Raw genomic sequence first — 19,097 nt, 5'->3', positions numbered from 1 at the left:
ATCCTTACAATTTTCACCTGCTATGGTGTACTACTCTATGACAGCACTGTCAAATTAAAGAGGTCTTAAAAGCCCAATGGCATACATCATCTGGCACAGTCACCCTGAGAATTTTGGGGTTTTCTTTATTCCAAACATATAAGCCCTTTTAGTGTTTAAGAAAATTAGGGTCTACTAGTCAAGTGGGCAGTAACACTGGTTTCTCTTGAGTCTGGGTCTCTGTGTGTTGTATGTCATTACTGTGTCACTTCCCACTTGGCTATTAGTACTTAATTTGCATAAACACTAACAAGCTTATCTCTTTGGAATATCGGAATGGATTTGGATAAAGAAAACATCAAAGTGCTCAGGGTGGGTGACAGATCCTATCAAATGAGATATGTTACTAACTACATGATAACTTCTGGGCTGGACATGTAACATTGCTATTGTTTCATATAGGAAAACCAGGTGTGATCCAGTAATAAGCATATGGGACCCAACCCCTAGCTTAGGGGTAGGCAACCTTCGGCACTCCAAGCTGTTGTAAAACTACAACTCCCAGCATGCATACTGGCTCTGCTGTTCTGGGAACTCCCATGGAAGTGAATGGAGCAGGTTGGGAGTTGTAGTTTCACAGCAGCTGGAGAGCCGAAGGTTCCCTACCCCTACCCTAGCTAGTGCCACTGAGCACCAGAAGAGAACGAAAAGCAAGTTTTTGGATATGAAGTCCTAATAAATTCATTCACACAACCTACCACACTCATAGATAACCAGTGTGTAGAATATATAGCACAATAATAAAGACAATACACTGTCAAAAAGTTTTTTTTAATCGCTTTCTGACAAATTACCATAGCATTTAATAAATATCTGGGGGTTCTTCCAATACATCATGCCTTATACATTTGTCATGTTTCTCACAAAACAAATTCATTACAACACTTATTTAATCCAGGAAACGACTGTAAAACACAGGAAACTTCTGCACTCTGAAGAGACGCCATTTCATTGGTGTCCTTATAATATTTTGTGCAAGATCCTCAAAAACACCCTAGACGGACTCGATTACCAAATACTCAGGAGATTTCTCCCTATTTATTAACATTTTAGTGGCACTGTTGCTAAGCAAATGCCAAGTATTTTTGGGAAGGTGACTTTGTGCTTCATAGCCAGAGATTATATTTTTTTTGTTATAGTTACTTTTTTTTGTTGCAAATCAATGAGAATGATAGGATTCTAGCTGATACATTTGGCTTGATCACATAGAGAATTTCATGGGTTAGATGTCCTGGACCAGTTTTTATTACAAAATAAAAAAAAAAAATTGGGATTTATTTTTTTTTTTTTTTTATAGACAAATGTTGAACATGTCCAGATAGTTAAAATATGTTGAGATTGAAATGACTGCAAAAAGACACCTAAATGTACCGTGTCAAAGCTGAAAAAAATTAAGAAAATAATAAGTGCTAAACCATAAAAAATGTTGGATGATAACAAAGAAATTATTATAGTATGGATTAGTCATGGATTATAAGAGTCTCCAACGCCCCAGGACTTCGCTAGTCTTTTCTCATATACACTCGGAGCCAAATTATGTACATATTGTAACTTTAGGAAGGAAGGTTATTATTATTACATCACAACGTTTATGAAATGCATCTAATAGTGCAACGGTATTATAAGGATCGGTGCCATCTGCAATTAATGGTCGACAGTCTATGGCATACTATATTAGATTTCACACTCGTAAATATGAACAGAGGCCAAAGAAAACTATTGTAATGCGTCCATAAATGCCCCTTTACCAAACACAACCAACAAAAATAAAGTGGTTTTCTGCTCCTTAAGGCTTTTATATTGGGACGGGGACAGTAATGGAAAAATGGGGGTCCTATTCTTGATGAGCTGTTTAAAGGGGTTGCTCTGCTCAAGCAAGTGCTATGGCCTATTTGATGTCTAGCTAGGTCCATCTACTCTCATGCCGTTTATATAATAGCAGTGCTGTGGGATATTACAGCTTTGTCCTATTCACTAGAATGGGATGAAGCTGAACTACAAGGCACTGAGGCTACGCAGGACGTAGGAGCACAGGTAGACAACCCACAGTAAACAATGAAGAAGCTGAAGTACTCACACTAGTGATGCAGCCTCTTAAAATAGTCAATCGATGGTGCAGAGAGTTAGGTCACCACCAATTTAATAACGATTGCCTATCTAAAGGACTGTCGATCATAAATGCTCTATGTGACCAGTGACGTAAGTGCTCTATGAAATAACAGAAAACAGACATTTACGTATGTTGGCAAATGTTGCCCTAAATATATTTAATTTGTTCTGGCTATAAACAAGTGCAGAGGAGTACAACTCAGTACCCAATAAGTTATTCGAAACATTCAATGTTTCAGCGTAGCTGAAGCTTTCTATTCATTCTGAGTATAGCATCACCTACACCATTGAGGGGTATTTCATAGGACAGCTGAATTTCTAGTAGCATGCAGTCTGCATCACGGAAAGAAAAGAATAGAAATAGTGCTAAAGGTGTATGTATATACAAATGATAAAAATTGTGTGTTAAGCCCGAGTAAAAATATGATCCAGGTACAGCACAAAGACAGAACAGCAGCAACAGGCAAATATATCTCTTCACTGGATATTTCTATAAACACATGACGTGTCTTCAAGTATCCAGTCATTAAGAGAAACCCAAGACACAGGCTTCCTTCATTATCCTGGAGCAATGTCTGATACCGGAGACACTGAGTCAGAAGTATTCTGTACGGCTGCAATTCATGAAAACCAAGTTTATGTTTCTCTTCTACAAATTCATAACCTAAAGGGTGAGATATAAAAAAAAAAACAACAACAAAACATTAGAAACATAACAAAAGAATAAAAATGTATAAAACTATTCAAAGCAACAACAACGAGGGTCCGGTTACCTATTCCAGCTACTTCTCTTGATGAAGGGCTTCAATAAAAGCTTCAAGTTTTTCCTGGATTTCTCTGACTTTCTCTATAAGGAGATAAGAAAATGTTAAAAAAAAAAAAAAGATTCCCAAACTTTCTGAATACCTTTTCCCACTGGTGGTTTTTAGCACTGAGAAGTTGTATGCATAATACTTGAGGTCTCAAAGAGAATGTCTCACAAAACAATTAGAAGTGTCCACTGTCAGATGAATTTCGTCACATGTAATACAAAATATTGCACAGTTCTGTAAAAGAAAATAGCTTTTTGAAGTGGATTTTTCATCACATTTGAGGTCCTTAGGGCTTAAACATGTGCAAAGAACAAGGGTTAAGTTTCCCTAAAATCATGTATGGGACCTGCACCTGTTCCTCCACATTGCAGAATGGAAGACCAACAGTCACTAATCCTTGACTTCTCTTTTAACATAATATCCTTATTCTCCACATCAGTTCTCCAATTCAGAATAGCCTACCTAAATATAAGGTAACCTTAAAGATCGAGAAAGAGAATCATAGATCTAAAAAGATTCAATGTTAAACCTCTTCATTTCAAAGAATAAGGAACCTCTGGCGCAAACAGAAATCCTCTGGCTACAGTCAAGACTGAATATTACAAACACATGAGCATCAGTAAGATATAATGGTGTCCATAAAATAGATTCTATATTAATACTAACAAAGGTATTATTTTTTTATTTTTTTTGTTTAGACAAAATTTAAAGCAATAACCAATATGGCTTCACTTCCCACTGGACATGCACACTGCAACTAAAATGAAAGGTAGCTCTATAAAAGGGAAAAGTATAAATGTACGTAATACCTAAGTAATAGGTAAGGTATTAGCAAACAAATGTATACTTGAAGCTTTGAATGTAAAGAGTTTTAAAGGGGTTGTCCGGCATAACTGGAAATCCCTACACGAATCTAAACACTATTCCCCCTCCTACTTTCTAAATACTATGATTAATAAAAAAAGGATAGTTACTCATATCCCTGGGACGCTATTTTCTGATTATCCAGTGACGATCCATTTCCCTATTTCCAGAAACAGATCGCCACTACTATTCCCCCCCCCCCATTATACTTACCTTCCAGGCTTCATTCTGTGAGGTGGGCCCTCCTTCTTTAATGATTCTGTCTGTATGTGCTCTTTTGCAAGCATTGCACTGCTGCCAATAATCCACCTTTTACACATGCGCAGTAGAGGTGTATCATCACTGGAGAAGAGCACGCACAGATAGAATCAGTACAGGAGGAGGGGTCGTCTCATAGGAAGAAGCGTGGAGGGTAAGTACATAAAATGGGTCGGGGTTGGGCTGAGTAAGTAGGGAAGGGCAGGATAGCTAGAGAGATGGGGCAGGGGGTGTATGGGAGGGAGGGAGAAAGGAGGGGGGAGGATGAAGAAGGAGGCGGGAGTGAGGTGAGAGGGGTTAGTGTGGAAGTTAAATAGCAGGAAGCTGAACCAACTAAACAAATGCCGGAGCTCCCAGAGACACCCAGAAATCACTCAAAATATGGCTAAGGGTATATCAGTATTTATTAACCCATTAATAGCACTAAAATGTTTTTTTTTTTTTTTTTTTTTAATATACAATTTTTTGCCCAGAAAATCCCTTAAACTTATAGAAATGTCCTTATGCACATGCAGTGCAAGTCCAATGGACAGCAGAGGTTTCATATTATACAAGTAATTGAATATAAAACATGCCTGCATATGAAATTAACCTTACACCATTAATATATACAGTGAGTTGAAGAGATTTTCACAAGTTGGGTAAAAAAAATAAAATTGCTCAAGGGCAGAAAGTGTGATGAATAAAAGAAGCATTACTTTATTCCCCCATACTCCAGTTCACTGTAACATAGCTATATACCCCACTTTGCGGTTGCAGCCATTCACTGCTCACAGTCATGCGCTATACCACTGAAGCCAGTAAATGGTCATGTGGGATATAAAGCATATCACTAAGAGCGAGAATGAGTGAAAGCCACAGCACCAAAACAGCAAGGAATGAAAAGGTACCGTAAGTAATACTGCTTTTATTATTTTATCACTTTTCCATGACAGTTTTCAGCTACACCAGGTCTCAGTCCATATTCCAGAAGAGGCAAAGATATTCAAATACAAAGGAGGGCTGAGAAGCAGTGACAGTTCTTCTGTGTTGTGTAGGCGTTTAGGCTGCAATAGTGCATCATGTGGCTTGTTAACTTCCTATACAGAGAAGATCTTTGCTTACCTTTTGCCTAATAGGTTTGCACCCGAACACACGTGGTATATATAAATAAAAAATGCCGCCAAGGCGCCTACAAAACTATTTATTACTTCTGCTATTTAGACAGGCTAAACAGAGCAGATAAAAGTATAAAATACCAGTTTAGGGCATGAAGATGAAAGAGTGACGACACATTAGACTAGTAAGCAAGCATCCTATACATGAATAAGCCGAAAGGGGAAGATGTATACCACCCACATGATAGCAAACAGCAGCTGGCTGGTACAGGGAGGATCCTGTGCTTATCTTGTGCTCGCGGCATGATGAATGGGAATACAGTTCTGAAACCCACATGAAACGTAGAACTATAAGGGTGTGCGTCTCCGGCACCACACTGTTTATTCCTTAGAGGCGCTCCATAAGATAATACTATAAAACGCTGATCTAGTTACAGTATAATCACTGGTAATAAAGTGCTGCAAAGAGCTCATCTCTACAGCTCTTATGCAACCATTCAGAAAGAAAGAGGAATTCTAACACCTACGTGGCGGTGTAGTCGGGTCCTAGAGACTGGGGATGTCAGCAAATAAAATAGAACAGTCTACGCTGGACATGAAGTGCACCTGACAAGCGTTAGTCAATGATGGCAGCAAACACAAGCTACTTAGTCAGGCAATATTGTCACGTAGATTACAATTTTTGTGATATACTAATGAAGAAAAAGTTCCTTGGGGCCTGGGGCTCTCCTCCAGCTTCCCTCTCCTACCCTCCACCTAGCTATTCCCTCCAGTATTGAGTGATGGCCTCCTCCTGCTTCCAGCGTTGTTGGCTGCCCCGGACATGAGGCAGGCACAATAGTGGCAGTACAGAACAGCCAGATCAGCTGCCTACTCTAGAGGCCGGGGAAAGGCTGTCAATCTAGTACTGGGGTGCGGAACTGGGCGGAGCACAGGAAAAGAAGGCTGAAGCAGAGCTCGAAGCCACACCCCAAAGCACTTTGGTCTTCATTTACATACCATGACAATCATGATTTACACACAAATGGAGCCTCAGAGCTGGATAAGACTGTAATATTTGGAAACAGAGCATAGTTGAATACACATTTTCATGATGACAGATACACTTTATACTCTGCCAGATTTATCAGAATGGCTGAGTGCATGGCAAATCTGAAAAAAAAAAATGTGCCAAACTTTTGTCGCAGGATGTTGCCTCTTAAGCGACTTTCTCACCATGCCACACACCTCTTTATGCCATAAACTGCACCAGGAATCTCTCATATTTTCATTAGTAAATCTGTCTCAATGGAACTACTCTCTGACAAAACTCACAACAAGCATACAGGAACGCAATAAACCACTTAGAAATGCAATGTATTGTTTGGAAGTTTTGCTTCCTCTGAAATGCCACATCCGCCCGTATTGCATATGAAATATACCACCACAATGGGCTTAGCGTATCCACACTACAGAGCCAGCTCTCAAGTGCTAAAATCTTATGAACAAGAGAAAGAAACCACCCAGGCTGCTCTCAATGAGACAGGACATCAATTATCACCTGGAAGGCAGATTTATACAGGGGAAGGCATCTACTGTTCTCCAAGTATAACAGATGGGGAGTGAATGGACAGTCAGCAGGTCAGTCCCCTGGCTGAAGCATGCATGCTGACACCACCAGAAAAAAAGGGGTCAAGATTGTGACAGTATGGCTGGGTGCTGGCAAGCAGCTTTCTTCTATACTAATAGCCGCGTGGTTCTGTCTCTCCAGCAGACAATTCCCACTTCTCACAATCTGCTATAAATCCTTCCCATCCTCACTGCCTTTACTGCCTCCTCCAAGGAAACATCAACTATGGACAACCTAGGGTGCACAGATAGAACTGGAAAGACAATCATTCAGATTTGTCACTTTTTCAATACTCACTCAAAAGAAGCTATTCAGAGTTAAATTATAGCAAGGGTAAGAAGGGGTCACTGCAGCCCCTTTACTGTCACAGGCAACCTGGCCGAAATCGGGAAAGAAAAGCAGGGAAGAAAAAGCTTCCTAATGCACGCCCTGCTACTAATATACATGCAGGTCCCCAGAGCCTTTAGGGTCCATTCACACAGAGTTTTTTGGCGAGGATTTTGGTGAGGAAAAAAAATCCGTTTCAGGAATTAGAGAATGTTTTTTTTCCTCCAGCCCAATTCCACGTGGATTTTTTTCGCCTCCCATTTACTGCTTTGGTTTTTACAGGCGGAATCCGCCTAAAGGAAGCTTTTTTTCCACTAGCAGGAAAAAAAAATCTAGCGGAGCCCATAGAACTCTATGGGGAGGAGTTTTCAGCCCCATAATCCTCACCAAAAAACTCAGTGTGAATGGACCCCTTAGGATTAGAAAGCATCAGCGGAGGTCAGAAGTCTTGTTCCTCTGCCTCACCTGCTGATACTCTGACTCCTAGTCACATGACCAGCTCCACTTTTCTCTTTGGACATGCACTAGGAGTAGAGTTGGTAACATCAGAGAGCCAATCCCCATCCCACTACAATCTGTAAACTAAGAATGGGGGGGTGATGGGGAACCTGCACATATACTAGTAGGCAGGTTTATCCAGTGCAGGGATTGCATTGCTAAGCTTGGACTTTCCCTGCATAACCTCACTGAAAAGCTAACAAGCATCCTCAAAAAGTTTGGTTAAAAAAACTCATTTCATGGATATTTTTAGTTACAATAGTTCAGGAAGTATTTCCAGATCTGGAAAACCCAGTGGAAGAAATTATCAATGCAGTGTCAAAAATGATAAATCTGGTGCACAGAATGTGCCACTTTGTGTGCTTTCAACCTGCTTGCCAATTTTGAAAAAAAGATGGTTAGAACTGGGTGGGGACACTTACCCGAAAGATTTACTGATGTGGATTTCAATTCCTCCACATGGGACATCCAGTGGTATGCCAAGAACTATTAAGAGGCCAAAACCCCTTGTTTGTGACCCAAACAACTGACCACTGAAAAATGGAAAACCCAAAGCCAGCAACTCCTTTAGGCCAGGGGCACACTAAGTGACATGGCTTTAAGTTAGCCACCGCAAGTTCTAAAGTGTCTATCTTTGCAGAATGGTGGATAGTATTTAAGTGAAGCGACTTGCTCTGAGCGATAAGTTTATTATTGCTGTGGGTTTTACCTGGCGATTTCTAGCTTTGCAATCAGAGAAATCTGCAGGTGAGCTGCAGGCAAAGTCCACATATTTTTTGGCTAATTTTAGACATACCATTTTTGCAAGGTCCCCCTGTATATTCGGCAGTGTTTTTGCTGTATGTAGCCTTAGCCTATGTATACTGTTTATTTATGTGCATCTAGATATTTAGGCACTATATGGAAATGATATTTGGGTACTGTAGGCCAGTATTAATTTTCATATGTGGAAATCATACCTTTTTTTAGTCACAAAAAGGCGAGGAACACCTCCTCTTCACCACATCTTCTATTTGTTCCAAGTGGTCTCCAAAGACCCAGCTCCAGAGCGGAGACTTTCATAACCAGCTGATGACTATGTGGCCTCAGTAACTTGAATGCCTCTCAGCAATGGAGGCATTCATTTTCATGGGAAAAAAATATGCAAATGCAGTAGACTAAAGCACCAGGGGCAGTTCTTTTGCACCGTACTGCTACAAGCCACACTGCTCTAATATGGCCTCCTTCTTGGGAGACAGGGAGCTATGATGATATCTCGCTTGGCCCTGTGTTCTATTCGGTGTATTAACAAATAAACCAACCTTGGTGCTCCAGACTACTTATATACATACTGGGAAATAAGCAAATATTTCGGCAACAGAGGCATGATTTTTCAAGGGGAAAAAGATGGAAGTTACATTCAGGTTAGCCTCATATAACTTGTTAAATGTGCTTCACTCTGAAGACAAGTCTGCCTTTAAGAATATACAGAACCACTCAAACCTATGCATCAGAAAACGTAGTAATAAAACACATCCGGTCTAAAGTATTAATGGAGATGAAAGGAGCTGGAATAAGGTCATACAAGAGCCTCCTGATCAGGGTCATTATTTGTGGATGGTTCATTTTACTTAGCTAGAGGATGGCATCGGAATGAAAAAGGTATCTTAATAAGAACAATACCTAGATATGGTAGCCCTCACTTAGATATGGTAGCCCTCACTTATAGTTAACATGTAAATTGAAAAGTTGTAAATTTAGCTTTTGCCCAGTTAACAGTTCTATAAGCCCTCAAATATTGCTTTAGTGGCAGCTCTGCAAATATCCCCCTTCTGTTTTCTTGTAAGCTGCAGACTTGCTTTAACACAATAAATCATCCCATTCACTTGGGGTTAAGCAGCAATATCCTGTATGGCTGCTACTAGATATACGGCACTTGGCTGAGAGCCTCCGACCCTTTAACAGCTGATCAACTAAGTAACAGAGAGTCAGATCCCTAGGATATTAATGGTTTATCCAAATTACTAATATACTCATCATAAAAAACTCTATCAAAGCCAGTCCTCCTTAGAAGAGATCTCCAGGGAGTCCTTGCTTCCAAATCTTACTTTTAACCAAGTTAAACTGATCTAAAATTATTAGTGGCATCATTGCTCTGGAATGACCTGTAATGTGAATGAGATGGCCTGAAGAGAGACATGATAGCAGACAGAAAACATGCCCATTATTACATGCATGCTCGGCTCACAAATAACCATTCTGTCTAACTTTAGATACTTAATGAGTCCGAGGATCCGCGGGCAGCTGACACCCTGTGCTTACAATCCGTAGCAGGAGGCTCACAATAGATTTCTTTATATCCTGCCTGAAAAAGGAATCACAAGCTGGTGGTCACTGGTCACATGTAGCATAATGAGCAGTTTTATTGCACTAGCAGCATGTATTGTGACCAGAGACTGACCCGAGTCATTAATAATGTAGTTATGTACAAGGTCTGCCATGTGCTTGAGGTAACCTAAAGAGTCAGCAATGACAGACGCAACTTTCTTACATTCCTTTATATTAGTATGTATATATTAACATATCTATGTATCTATAATCTCATAGAATTGCCAGACCAGTGACTGATAAACACAAGGTGATAAGAATGACTGCTATTACATTTAGTAATAGAAAATATACCTGCTGGACAAAGGATTTTTATACTTTGCTGACAGATATTGCGGCATTCATGAAGACAGTCTCCATTAGAACTGGCCTGTCAAACAACAGCCTGTGATAAAGGTATATTCAGTTGATAAGCACAGTAAAATGCACAATACGAACCATGAGACTCCAGGGACCAGGTAATACATAAAAGGTATGTCCAGGTGATAAGCACTCTATGAACCAAAACTCCAACCATGACACGCCAGTGACCAGGTGACACATAAAAGGTACAGCTATGTCATACGTTAAGTAAAATATACAATGCACACTATAAGACACCAGTGATCAGGAAAAACAAAGGTACGTCCAGATGATAGGCACTGTAGGAAACATAATGTGCAAAATGACACTCCAGTGACCAGGTGACACAAAGTTACATCTTTAAGCACTGTATAAATCACAATGTCCACCAATTCTTGCACTCCAGAAAGGCGTCCAGGCCTTTCTTAAACATTCCAATGACACCATCTTTTGGCAGAAGGCTTCACAGTCTAACTGCTCTTACAGTAAAGAACCCCCTTCTTCTATGTTTGTGCACAAACCTTCTCTCCTTTACACTTAGAGGATGCCAGTACAGTTAAAAGGACCCTATCATTCCGAAGTAATTTTTTGCCCCTAACACGTCGGAATAGCCTTAAGAAAGGCTATTCGTCTCTTACCTTTCGTTGTCTTCTCTGCGCCTCTGTTCGCCGAAATCCCGGTTTTCTTCGGTATGCAAATGAGTTCTCTCACAGCACTGGGGGCGTCCCCAATGCTGCCAGAGAACTCTCCAGCGCCGCCTCCATCTTCTTCAGGAGCATCCCCTTCCTGTGTCTTCTTCTGGCGCAGTGTTTGAAAGCTGTAGGTCTCGGGCAGAGCCTACTGCGCATGCCCACAGGCCGCAAGAAAATGGCCTCTTACTTACTGTGTACAATATTCTATGTGTGGTCTATCTTGTGATTCATGCCAGAACTAAGTTCATGTCACCTGTGTTCATATACCTTTAAATGCATCCCATGCATCTGGCTTGCTTGAGGAGCAGCTGTCTGGAATTGGTTTCCACAGCAGCACTTCTTCATGTCACTTTTACCCAGTGACTTCCCATTTAGTAAGTAATAATCAGTAAAAAAGGGTGGTACCAAGCGTCCAAGTTATCCCCCATCCATAGGATATAAGATAGGTGATAACTTTATGATCAGTGAGGTCTGAGCGTTGGGAGCCCAATGATCCCAATGGGAGAATGGGAGTCCAGTTCCCCTATCCTGAAGGATCGGCAAACTAAGAATGCACCATGCCACTCCAATTATTCTTTGTGTTGTACTCGGTTATCTCTGGAGCTCCCATAGGGAATGAATGGAGTCCCAAAGCGCATGCTCAGACTGCCGCTTCATCAGGAGAGAGAAAGTGGGCTCCTGTTCCTGGAATCAGTTAAGGTCCCAGGGGTCAAGACTTCACGATGATGAAGTTATCCTCTATCCTATATTCTATCGATAGAGGAAAACCTCAAGCCTGGTACAACCCCAAAGGTGTTACTTCCCATAGGATATTATCTGCAAATCCTTACAATCCTTTCAGACCAATATTGACAAACAAATGTACAATAAAAAAATATACAATTTTCCAATATACTTTCTGTATCAATTCCTCACGGTTTTCTAGATTTCGGCTTGCTGTCATTCATTCATATATTGGAAAATTGTATATCTTTTTATTGTATATTTGTATGTCAATATTGGTCTGAAAGTGGCCAACCCCTTTAATTTGATGGTAAGTTTACATCATAAGCAGTAACAGATATAGCCTTGGCTATAAAGAGGTTTCTGAGATTTTTAGATTGATTTTAGGAGAGGGCATAATATGAGACTAGTGGGTGTCTGACTCCCAGCAGTCTCCACCGATCAGCAGCCTGTTCTTAGAGACTTTGACTTTACGTCCACCAAAGTGTTTTTTTTTTCTAGAACTTCGCTCCATTAACAATATATGGGACAGTGCTTGGTACACAACCAAGAAGCCACCGCACTAAGCACAGAACGTCAACACCTTTAAACAGCAGCTCAACAGGGATACAAGAATAATATAATGTATCGTCAGTATCCAAATAACATCTCTATTGGCACCAGGGCATAGACAACACATTTTGACCCATGCAGGGTTACTAAGTATTTGCTTATCAAGGAGTCATCACTTAATAGTAAGATTTTGCGGTATTGTTTGTTAGATGCTACAGTACTGTTCATAAGTTTTAGGCAGGTGTGGAAAAACAATGTTACAAAGCTGCAGATACAGTTCGCATCAGAACGCAGGGCTTAGCTGGGGTAAGCTGGGCCGAGGGCTGCCAGCTTCACTTTCTTTGACAGTGGTCAACTGAAAGAATGTAATAAGGAGACCTGGCCAAAGCTTCACTCCTTCATTATCAGTGTGAGGATGTTGTGTGAATATCGCTCAGCAACAGCTGATAAGTAGCTGAACATAATGTCGCCTTTAATATAAGGAAGCGAGGGAAAGAAAGTAAGAAAGAAAGGAGAAAAATGAATGGACAAGTCTGGACAAGTGTGCTGCACGCTCTGAATGGGGAGCTGATCTCTCAAGACACAACGGCTGCTGCCTGGGTGATGTCAAGGCTTCCTCTAGGAGGGATGGTAAACAGAGGCAGGAGGTTAGCCACGCTGCTCTCCCACAGCTCCATAATCCCTCTATACAGGCTCCGAGCCAGGCACAATACTGCCCCCTTGTGCTCAGAAGTAACGAGAAATAATAAAAACAACACTAAGCTAAATAGCACACCTATAGCTTCTAGAATAAGTGACAGACTCATTCAGTATGGCAATGCTAGGATGAAGAAAGTCAACACAACTGTCAGTATTTACACAGGTAAAAAGGAATTATCATTACTGTATTTCAGAGAAAACCACAGAAACACATTACATTAAAGGGGTTGGCCACTCTGAGACCAATATTGAGAGACAAATGTTATGGTTTGTATAATAAAAAGATACACAATTTTCCAATATACTTTCTGTTACAGAAAGTATATTGGAAAATTGTATATCCTTTTATTGTACAAACAATAATATTTGTTTCTCAATATTGGTCTGAAAGTGGTCAACCCCATTAATATCATAAAGTGACAGCAAAGAGGACAAAAATGATGTTGTGATGTGTATGCGGAGACCCACTAGTTCCTCAACATCTGCAAAAAAAAAAAAGTCATTGTTGATGGAGTTAAAGGGGTTTTCAATTGAGCTGCTATACAAAATATCGAGCAGTGAACAAGCTGATAGGTGTGGGTGCCAGACTCCCCTTAGGACAGGTCATCAATATCAAAATCCTCGTAAACCCATTAAAATCCCTGTTCACTATGAAAAGTTAGACAATTTCAATATATATATATATATATATATATATATATATATATATATATATATATATATATCTTAAATAATATCTTGAATAGTGAAAAATAAGAAAACAATTGAAAGTTTTCAGTTGTACAATAATAAAAAGGAACACATCACCATGTTTTATTAAACCAGATAGTGATATATTTCTTTAATTTATTCCATTTCTTTATTCTATTTTCTGTACATGATTATTGGGGCTGCCATTTTGCCTGAGATTTTCTTCTGCTCTCTTAACAGCATTTTAGTGTTCTGCTAAACAACATACCGTATATACTCGAGTATAAGCCGACCCGAATATAAGCCGAGGCCCCTAATTTTACCACAAAAAACAGGGAAAACTTATTGACTCGAGTATAAGCCGAGGAGGGGAAATGCAGCAGCTACTGGAAAATTTTAAAAATGAAAATTAAAAGAGTATTTGGGTGCAGTGGGTGCTGGGAAAGGGGAGGGGGTGTTTTGGTTGTCTGTCTGCCCCTTCCCTGAGCTTGAGGACTGTTTTTTTTTCCCCCACTTGGAATTCAGTCTGGCTGAATATAGGGTATCTGCAGTGCTCCTATTAACACCTTCCTGACGGAACAGGAGCGCTGCAGATACCCTATATTTAGTAGACCAGGCACTTTCAGACACAGGGATACCTAATGTGTATGTGTTTCCCAGTAATTTTCTACTTTTATATGTATTCTAGGGAAAGGAAGGATTTAGAATGTTTATTTACTTTTTTTAAAGCTTCCTTTTTTTCACTATTTTATGGGAGATTCTATACATTACCATTGCGGCTGGTCATAGACCCCGACTCCCCCCCCCCCCCCCCCCCCAAAAAAAAAAAATATATATCTTTTTTTTTTTTTGCTTGACTCTAGTATAATCCGAGGGGGGCTTTTTCAGCACAAATACTGTGCTGAAAAATTTGGCTTATACTCGAGTATATACGGTAGTCATATACATAAGTCTAATGTGTATTACACACACACACAAACACGTGAGAGCATTGCTCTTTCATGTCCCTCACTAGTATTCTAAAATCCAGTGAAAGGATTACTAACCTTTCTGTAGCCACATGAAATAGCTCGCTCTTCAGTGTACTAACCCCGTCTAATAATACCAGACCCTTACTAATCAAAGGCATGGTTATGAAAAACTAATTCTTCAGATTTCTCCCCTGCAGCTTGAATAACATGAAGGGTATTTTCTATAGGCGTACACGAGGAGATATGGATTTCCTGCCTGTATGATTTTAAACAACCCAAACAAAACCACAAACATTCCTCCTTTTCAACTGTGGAGGCTAGGGAATGCCTCTGGCCAAAGCGTTACCACCTTCTTAATATAGCAGTGTAACAGATCCTGGAGATGATTAGGCCGCGACGTCTGCTCCCAACACAAAGCTCACACTTCAGCTTCAAAGCAGTCCACTCCGCTGAGTGATCTGTATCTATACACTACCTCCCAGGGCTGAAATGGCCGGGTATCACATTTACACTTTTCAGCAAGTCACTTCTCCAACGCACATATAATATTGTTTTCTTGCCTCCTGTTAACCCTACCCTAGCTAGAGAAAATGTCTAACACGACGTATCAAGGAAATAAAACAAATGACTAACCGCTCAATGTTGGAGGCATGTATTCTGGGCTAGAAGTGTACGCTTACTTTAAAAATGGCTTAAAAGGGTCCGACAGAAAGTTTTAGATATTTTAACAGCAGCACATTTTAAAAAAACAAAGGGTTATGCGACCTATTATGGTGTAGTCTGCATCTACCATCAGCTTTCTCCTTGGTAGGATCTATGCCTCAGCAGTCCCTGAGCTAGATGGGTGGAAGATATCTGTTATGAGGTCTCCTGTACATGGCACATAAAACATGAGACTACTCTCCTACTTTCTATCTCTGTCACTCAGAACAGACTGTAAAAGGCACAGTTCAAATTGTCATACACAATTCAATAACTTCTGCAGACAGTACATATGTTTTTGTACTTTAAATGGATTGGAAATTTAATTTTGAAAATATTTTTGTCAAATTTTGATGCAATTCCTGCAGCTGTCCATCAGCCACCAATTTTTGGATACTACATACACAGTGCAGACAACTTACAGTTAAACCACCTACATAGTGCTATATATACCATGCAGAAATTAAGCAGGTATCCTGAATCTGTTATACAGTATAGCAAATATCAAACTTACACTACCCCTGAGCATACTATATAGTATTTCATACATCACATAACCCCTGCAGATATACTGCTTGAACTGTACATGGTATAGATAGTATGTAGTGGATGAATACAATTCAGAAAACAATTCGGGGTCAGAAAAATATCACTTAGCATCATAGAAGACGTGTACACTAAACAGAATCATGACTGTCATATAGCAACCCTAGTAATAACCATCATTGTGTGAACACATGGAACACACACGCTATATTGGATTATATGTCACTACTTCAACACTGGCTGCACTGGCTGAGTGATTTAAGACAAAAAATAAATAAATTACAGGCAGTGGGCATTTTTAAAAGCTCTCTTACTACAGCACTTGCCTAATATTTAAAATATCTATATTTGCACCTATAGCTTTCTATGTGATAAATGTCCCTTAATTCACTTGGTCAGTATATTTATTTATTATGCTTACTTATATAGCGCCATCATATTCCGCAGCACTTTACAGATATTGTCAGTATATTTAAAGCAACCCATTATACCTATTCTCTGTCTATCTATAGATGGAGAAAAGGTAGAAGTAAGAGTTGGACCCACTTCTGGTATTATGCTACAATTGTTTCTGCTTTAAAGTGTCTGGCACAGAGTCGAGGAAAAAATCCTGAACAAAAAAAGTCTTGCAAAGTCTTGTAAGCCCAACTTTTTGCCTGGTGATGTCTGTTAAAAAAAAGTTCATGGACATCTAACTGACTCCATTAAAGTCAATACGGACCCTTGGGATTCATTACGGTCCATCATTAGACGGATTGTTTTTCACTTCTTCTGGTCTTGCAATGGGCCAGAATGAATAGCACAATGCTAATGTGAACATAGGCTTGACTTTTCTTGACTCACAAATAATGCTAAATAGTGGTAGTAGAAAAACATTTGATAGAATCCTTTTTGGATATCAGTTTCCTTTCTTCTAAATTGCTAAGCACTAATGCTTTTTTTCTACTGGAGTCCCATTCTTCATGTGATTTAGTGCATAGCACCACTGTCTTCCAGTCCTGTGGTCCTGGGTTTAAATCCGACCATAGGTCTGTGAGTGTTTTTTAATAGGTACTCTGGTTTCAATCCCCACTCCAAAAGGAATACTGACAGAGAATTTAAAATGTGAACCCAGTGAATGCTGACAATTAGAGATGAGCGAACACTGTTCGGAACAGCCGTTCCGAACAGCACGCTCCCATAGAAATGAATGGAAGCGGCCGGCCGCCGGCAAAGTCTGCGTGCCAGGTGCTTCCATTCATTTCTATGGGAGCGTGCTGTTCGGATAGGCTGATTCGAACAGTGTTCGCACATCTCTACTGACAATGCCTGTAAACTGCTGTGAAATCTGTTGGCTCCATATCAGCAAAAGAAATGAATAAAAATGTTCTAAGGTTATGTTGACATCCCTTTAGGAGCCACTGTCGCAGGTCCTGGAAATAAAAAACAAAACAAAACAAAAAAACTGGGCAGCACAGTGGCTCAGTGGTTAGCACTGCAGCCTTGCAGCACTGGAGTCATGGGTTTGAATCCTGCCAAAGGCAACATGTGCAAGGAGTTTGTATGCTCTCCCTGTGTTTCCATGGATTTCCTCCCACACTCCAAAGACATACTGATAGTGACAGAAAAAACTGGACAAAATAGTGCACTATGCTGCACTATTGTGTCTGGTAAAATGATACACATCATGGTGGAAATTATACTCCATGGGGTCCAGCAATAACATACTCAAGGGATGTATAAGAATACGAGGTCAGCTTTAGGACCTACATAAAGATTTACAAACCACACAGTACAAACTATGGATAAACACATAAGAGATAATGTTTTTGCAAATGAAATGTACAATGAAAAATAAATGACAAATCAGATCATGAATCACATCAATAAAGATTTCCCCATGCATGTTTGGTACCACTAAATGACAAGGTAAAGTAGTAGTGGTTAGAAAGACAACCACCTTCATGGGATGCAGGATATATATATATATATATATATATATATATATATATATATATATATATATATATGTATGTATATATACACACACACACACACACACACGAGTATAAAGAGCTACTGCATTAGAATAACATCCACCAATATATGAACATATACAAGAGCACACAATTTACTATAGACATGCTATACAAAACATAGAAGCTTAAATGCTTTGTCTGCAAAAATGTCAGCATACTGAACAGTGTTAAAGGAGGTAGGATAGCAAACTTACTAAGATCTTCTGCAAGTTGGACCCTTTTTCCTGTTAGCAGGTTAACCTTTTTATCGTTGTCTTCAGCAAAATCTTCCAAGACCTCTTTTACATTCTTCTCTAAACGTCTTACTGAAAGAGAAAGGACAGAGACCGTTAAGTAATAATAATAAGAAAATATTAAATCAATTGATGTCCATATACTACACCAGGGGTAGGCAACCTTTCTTTATAAAGTGTGCCGATTTAAATAAAAAAAAAAAAAAAAAAAAAAAAAGTTGAGGTACACAGCTGTACTTCCCCATTAAAAGCAATAAAAGTATACATGCAGCCCTCAATTATTGGTAAATGTATGTGTCCAGGAGCACCGCATGGCAGCACCATTAGGATGGAGATACGATGTATTGGGATGCTGCTACAAATGCATCTAGTTCTAGGCAACTTGTACTTTCACTGCGTTCACATAGTTCACTATTGCAAAAAAATGTCCCATATAGTGGCTCCTCAACACGGTATAATGACCAATAGTGGTCCTCCCACAACATATAGTATCCCAATGAATTTTTGGGGTTCACCACACACTAGCTATTATTATGCTGTGGGGTCTCTTCAGACCCCAGAGTGTAATAAGCAGAGGTCCAGGAGAGGTGATCAAACATAAAAAACAGAAATGTTACTCACCATCCCTAGACTCCAGCATGACTCGTTGTTCTTTGGCACTTCTGCCTGATGTCAGTGACCACTGAACGAATCTCGGAGATCATATTGGGGTCAAGACACATAACCCCTGAGGCCCTAACAGTGGTCTCTAACATCAGGCAGAGGTGCCAAAGAGAACAGGAAGTCACTCCGAAGCGGTGAGTGACATTGTTTTCTAGGTTTGATCACCTTCCTCGGCCACTGCTTATTATACTCTGGGGCAAGTTCTGCTCCCTCAAGGACTCAGGTTGCTGTGACAGAGACATATGCCTTGGGTGCCACTCTGCACACTTGCTGGGGATTGCCGATC

General features: G+C 39.9%; 1 protein-coding gene across 4 annotated transcripts in view; it reads right to left on the bottom strand.

Moving 5' to 3' along the window:
• Window positions 1–791: 791 nt before the first annotated feature.
• OPA1 (OPA1 mitochondrial dynamin like GTPase) overlaps window positions 792–19,097 on the bottom strand; it is a 66,204-nt gene continuing 47,898 nt past the window's right edge. For 2 of the 4 annotated variants that reach the window (XM_075268568.1, XM_075268569.1), the window contains 3 exons: window positions 18,110–18,220; window positions 2,922–2,995; window positions 792–2,812 (listed from right to left, as the gene is read on the bottom strand). In XM_075268568.1, coding sequence (XP_075124669.1) covers window positions 2,931–2,995; window positions 18,110–18,220 — 176 coding nt within the window. In that variant the 3' untranslated portion in view covers window positions 792–2,812; window positions 2,922–2,930. The remainder of the gene's footprint in view (window positions 2,813–2,921; window positions 2,996–18,109; window positions 18,221–19,097) is intronic. The other 2 variants (XM_075268570.1, XM_075268571.1) reach the window with 1 other exon arrangement.

Source organism: Leptodactylus fuscus, chromosome 3, assembly GCF_031893055.1.
Source record: "Leptodactylus fuscus isolate aLepFus1 chromosome 3, aLepFus1.hap2, whole genome shotgun sequence".
NCBI classification, from domain to species: Eukaryota; Metazoa; Chordata; class Amphibia; order Anura; family Leptodactylidae; genus Leptodactylus; species Leptodactylus fuscus.
The sequence above is the reverse complement of the archived record's forward strand: the minus strand, read 5'-3'. Positions and strand labels throughout refer to the sequence as shown.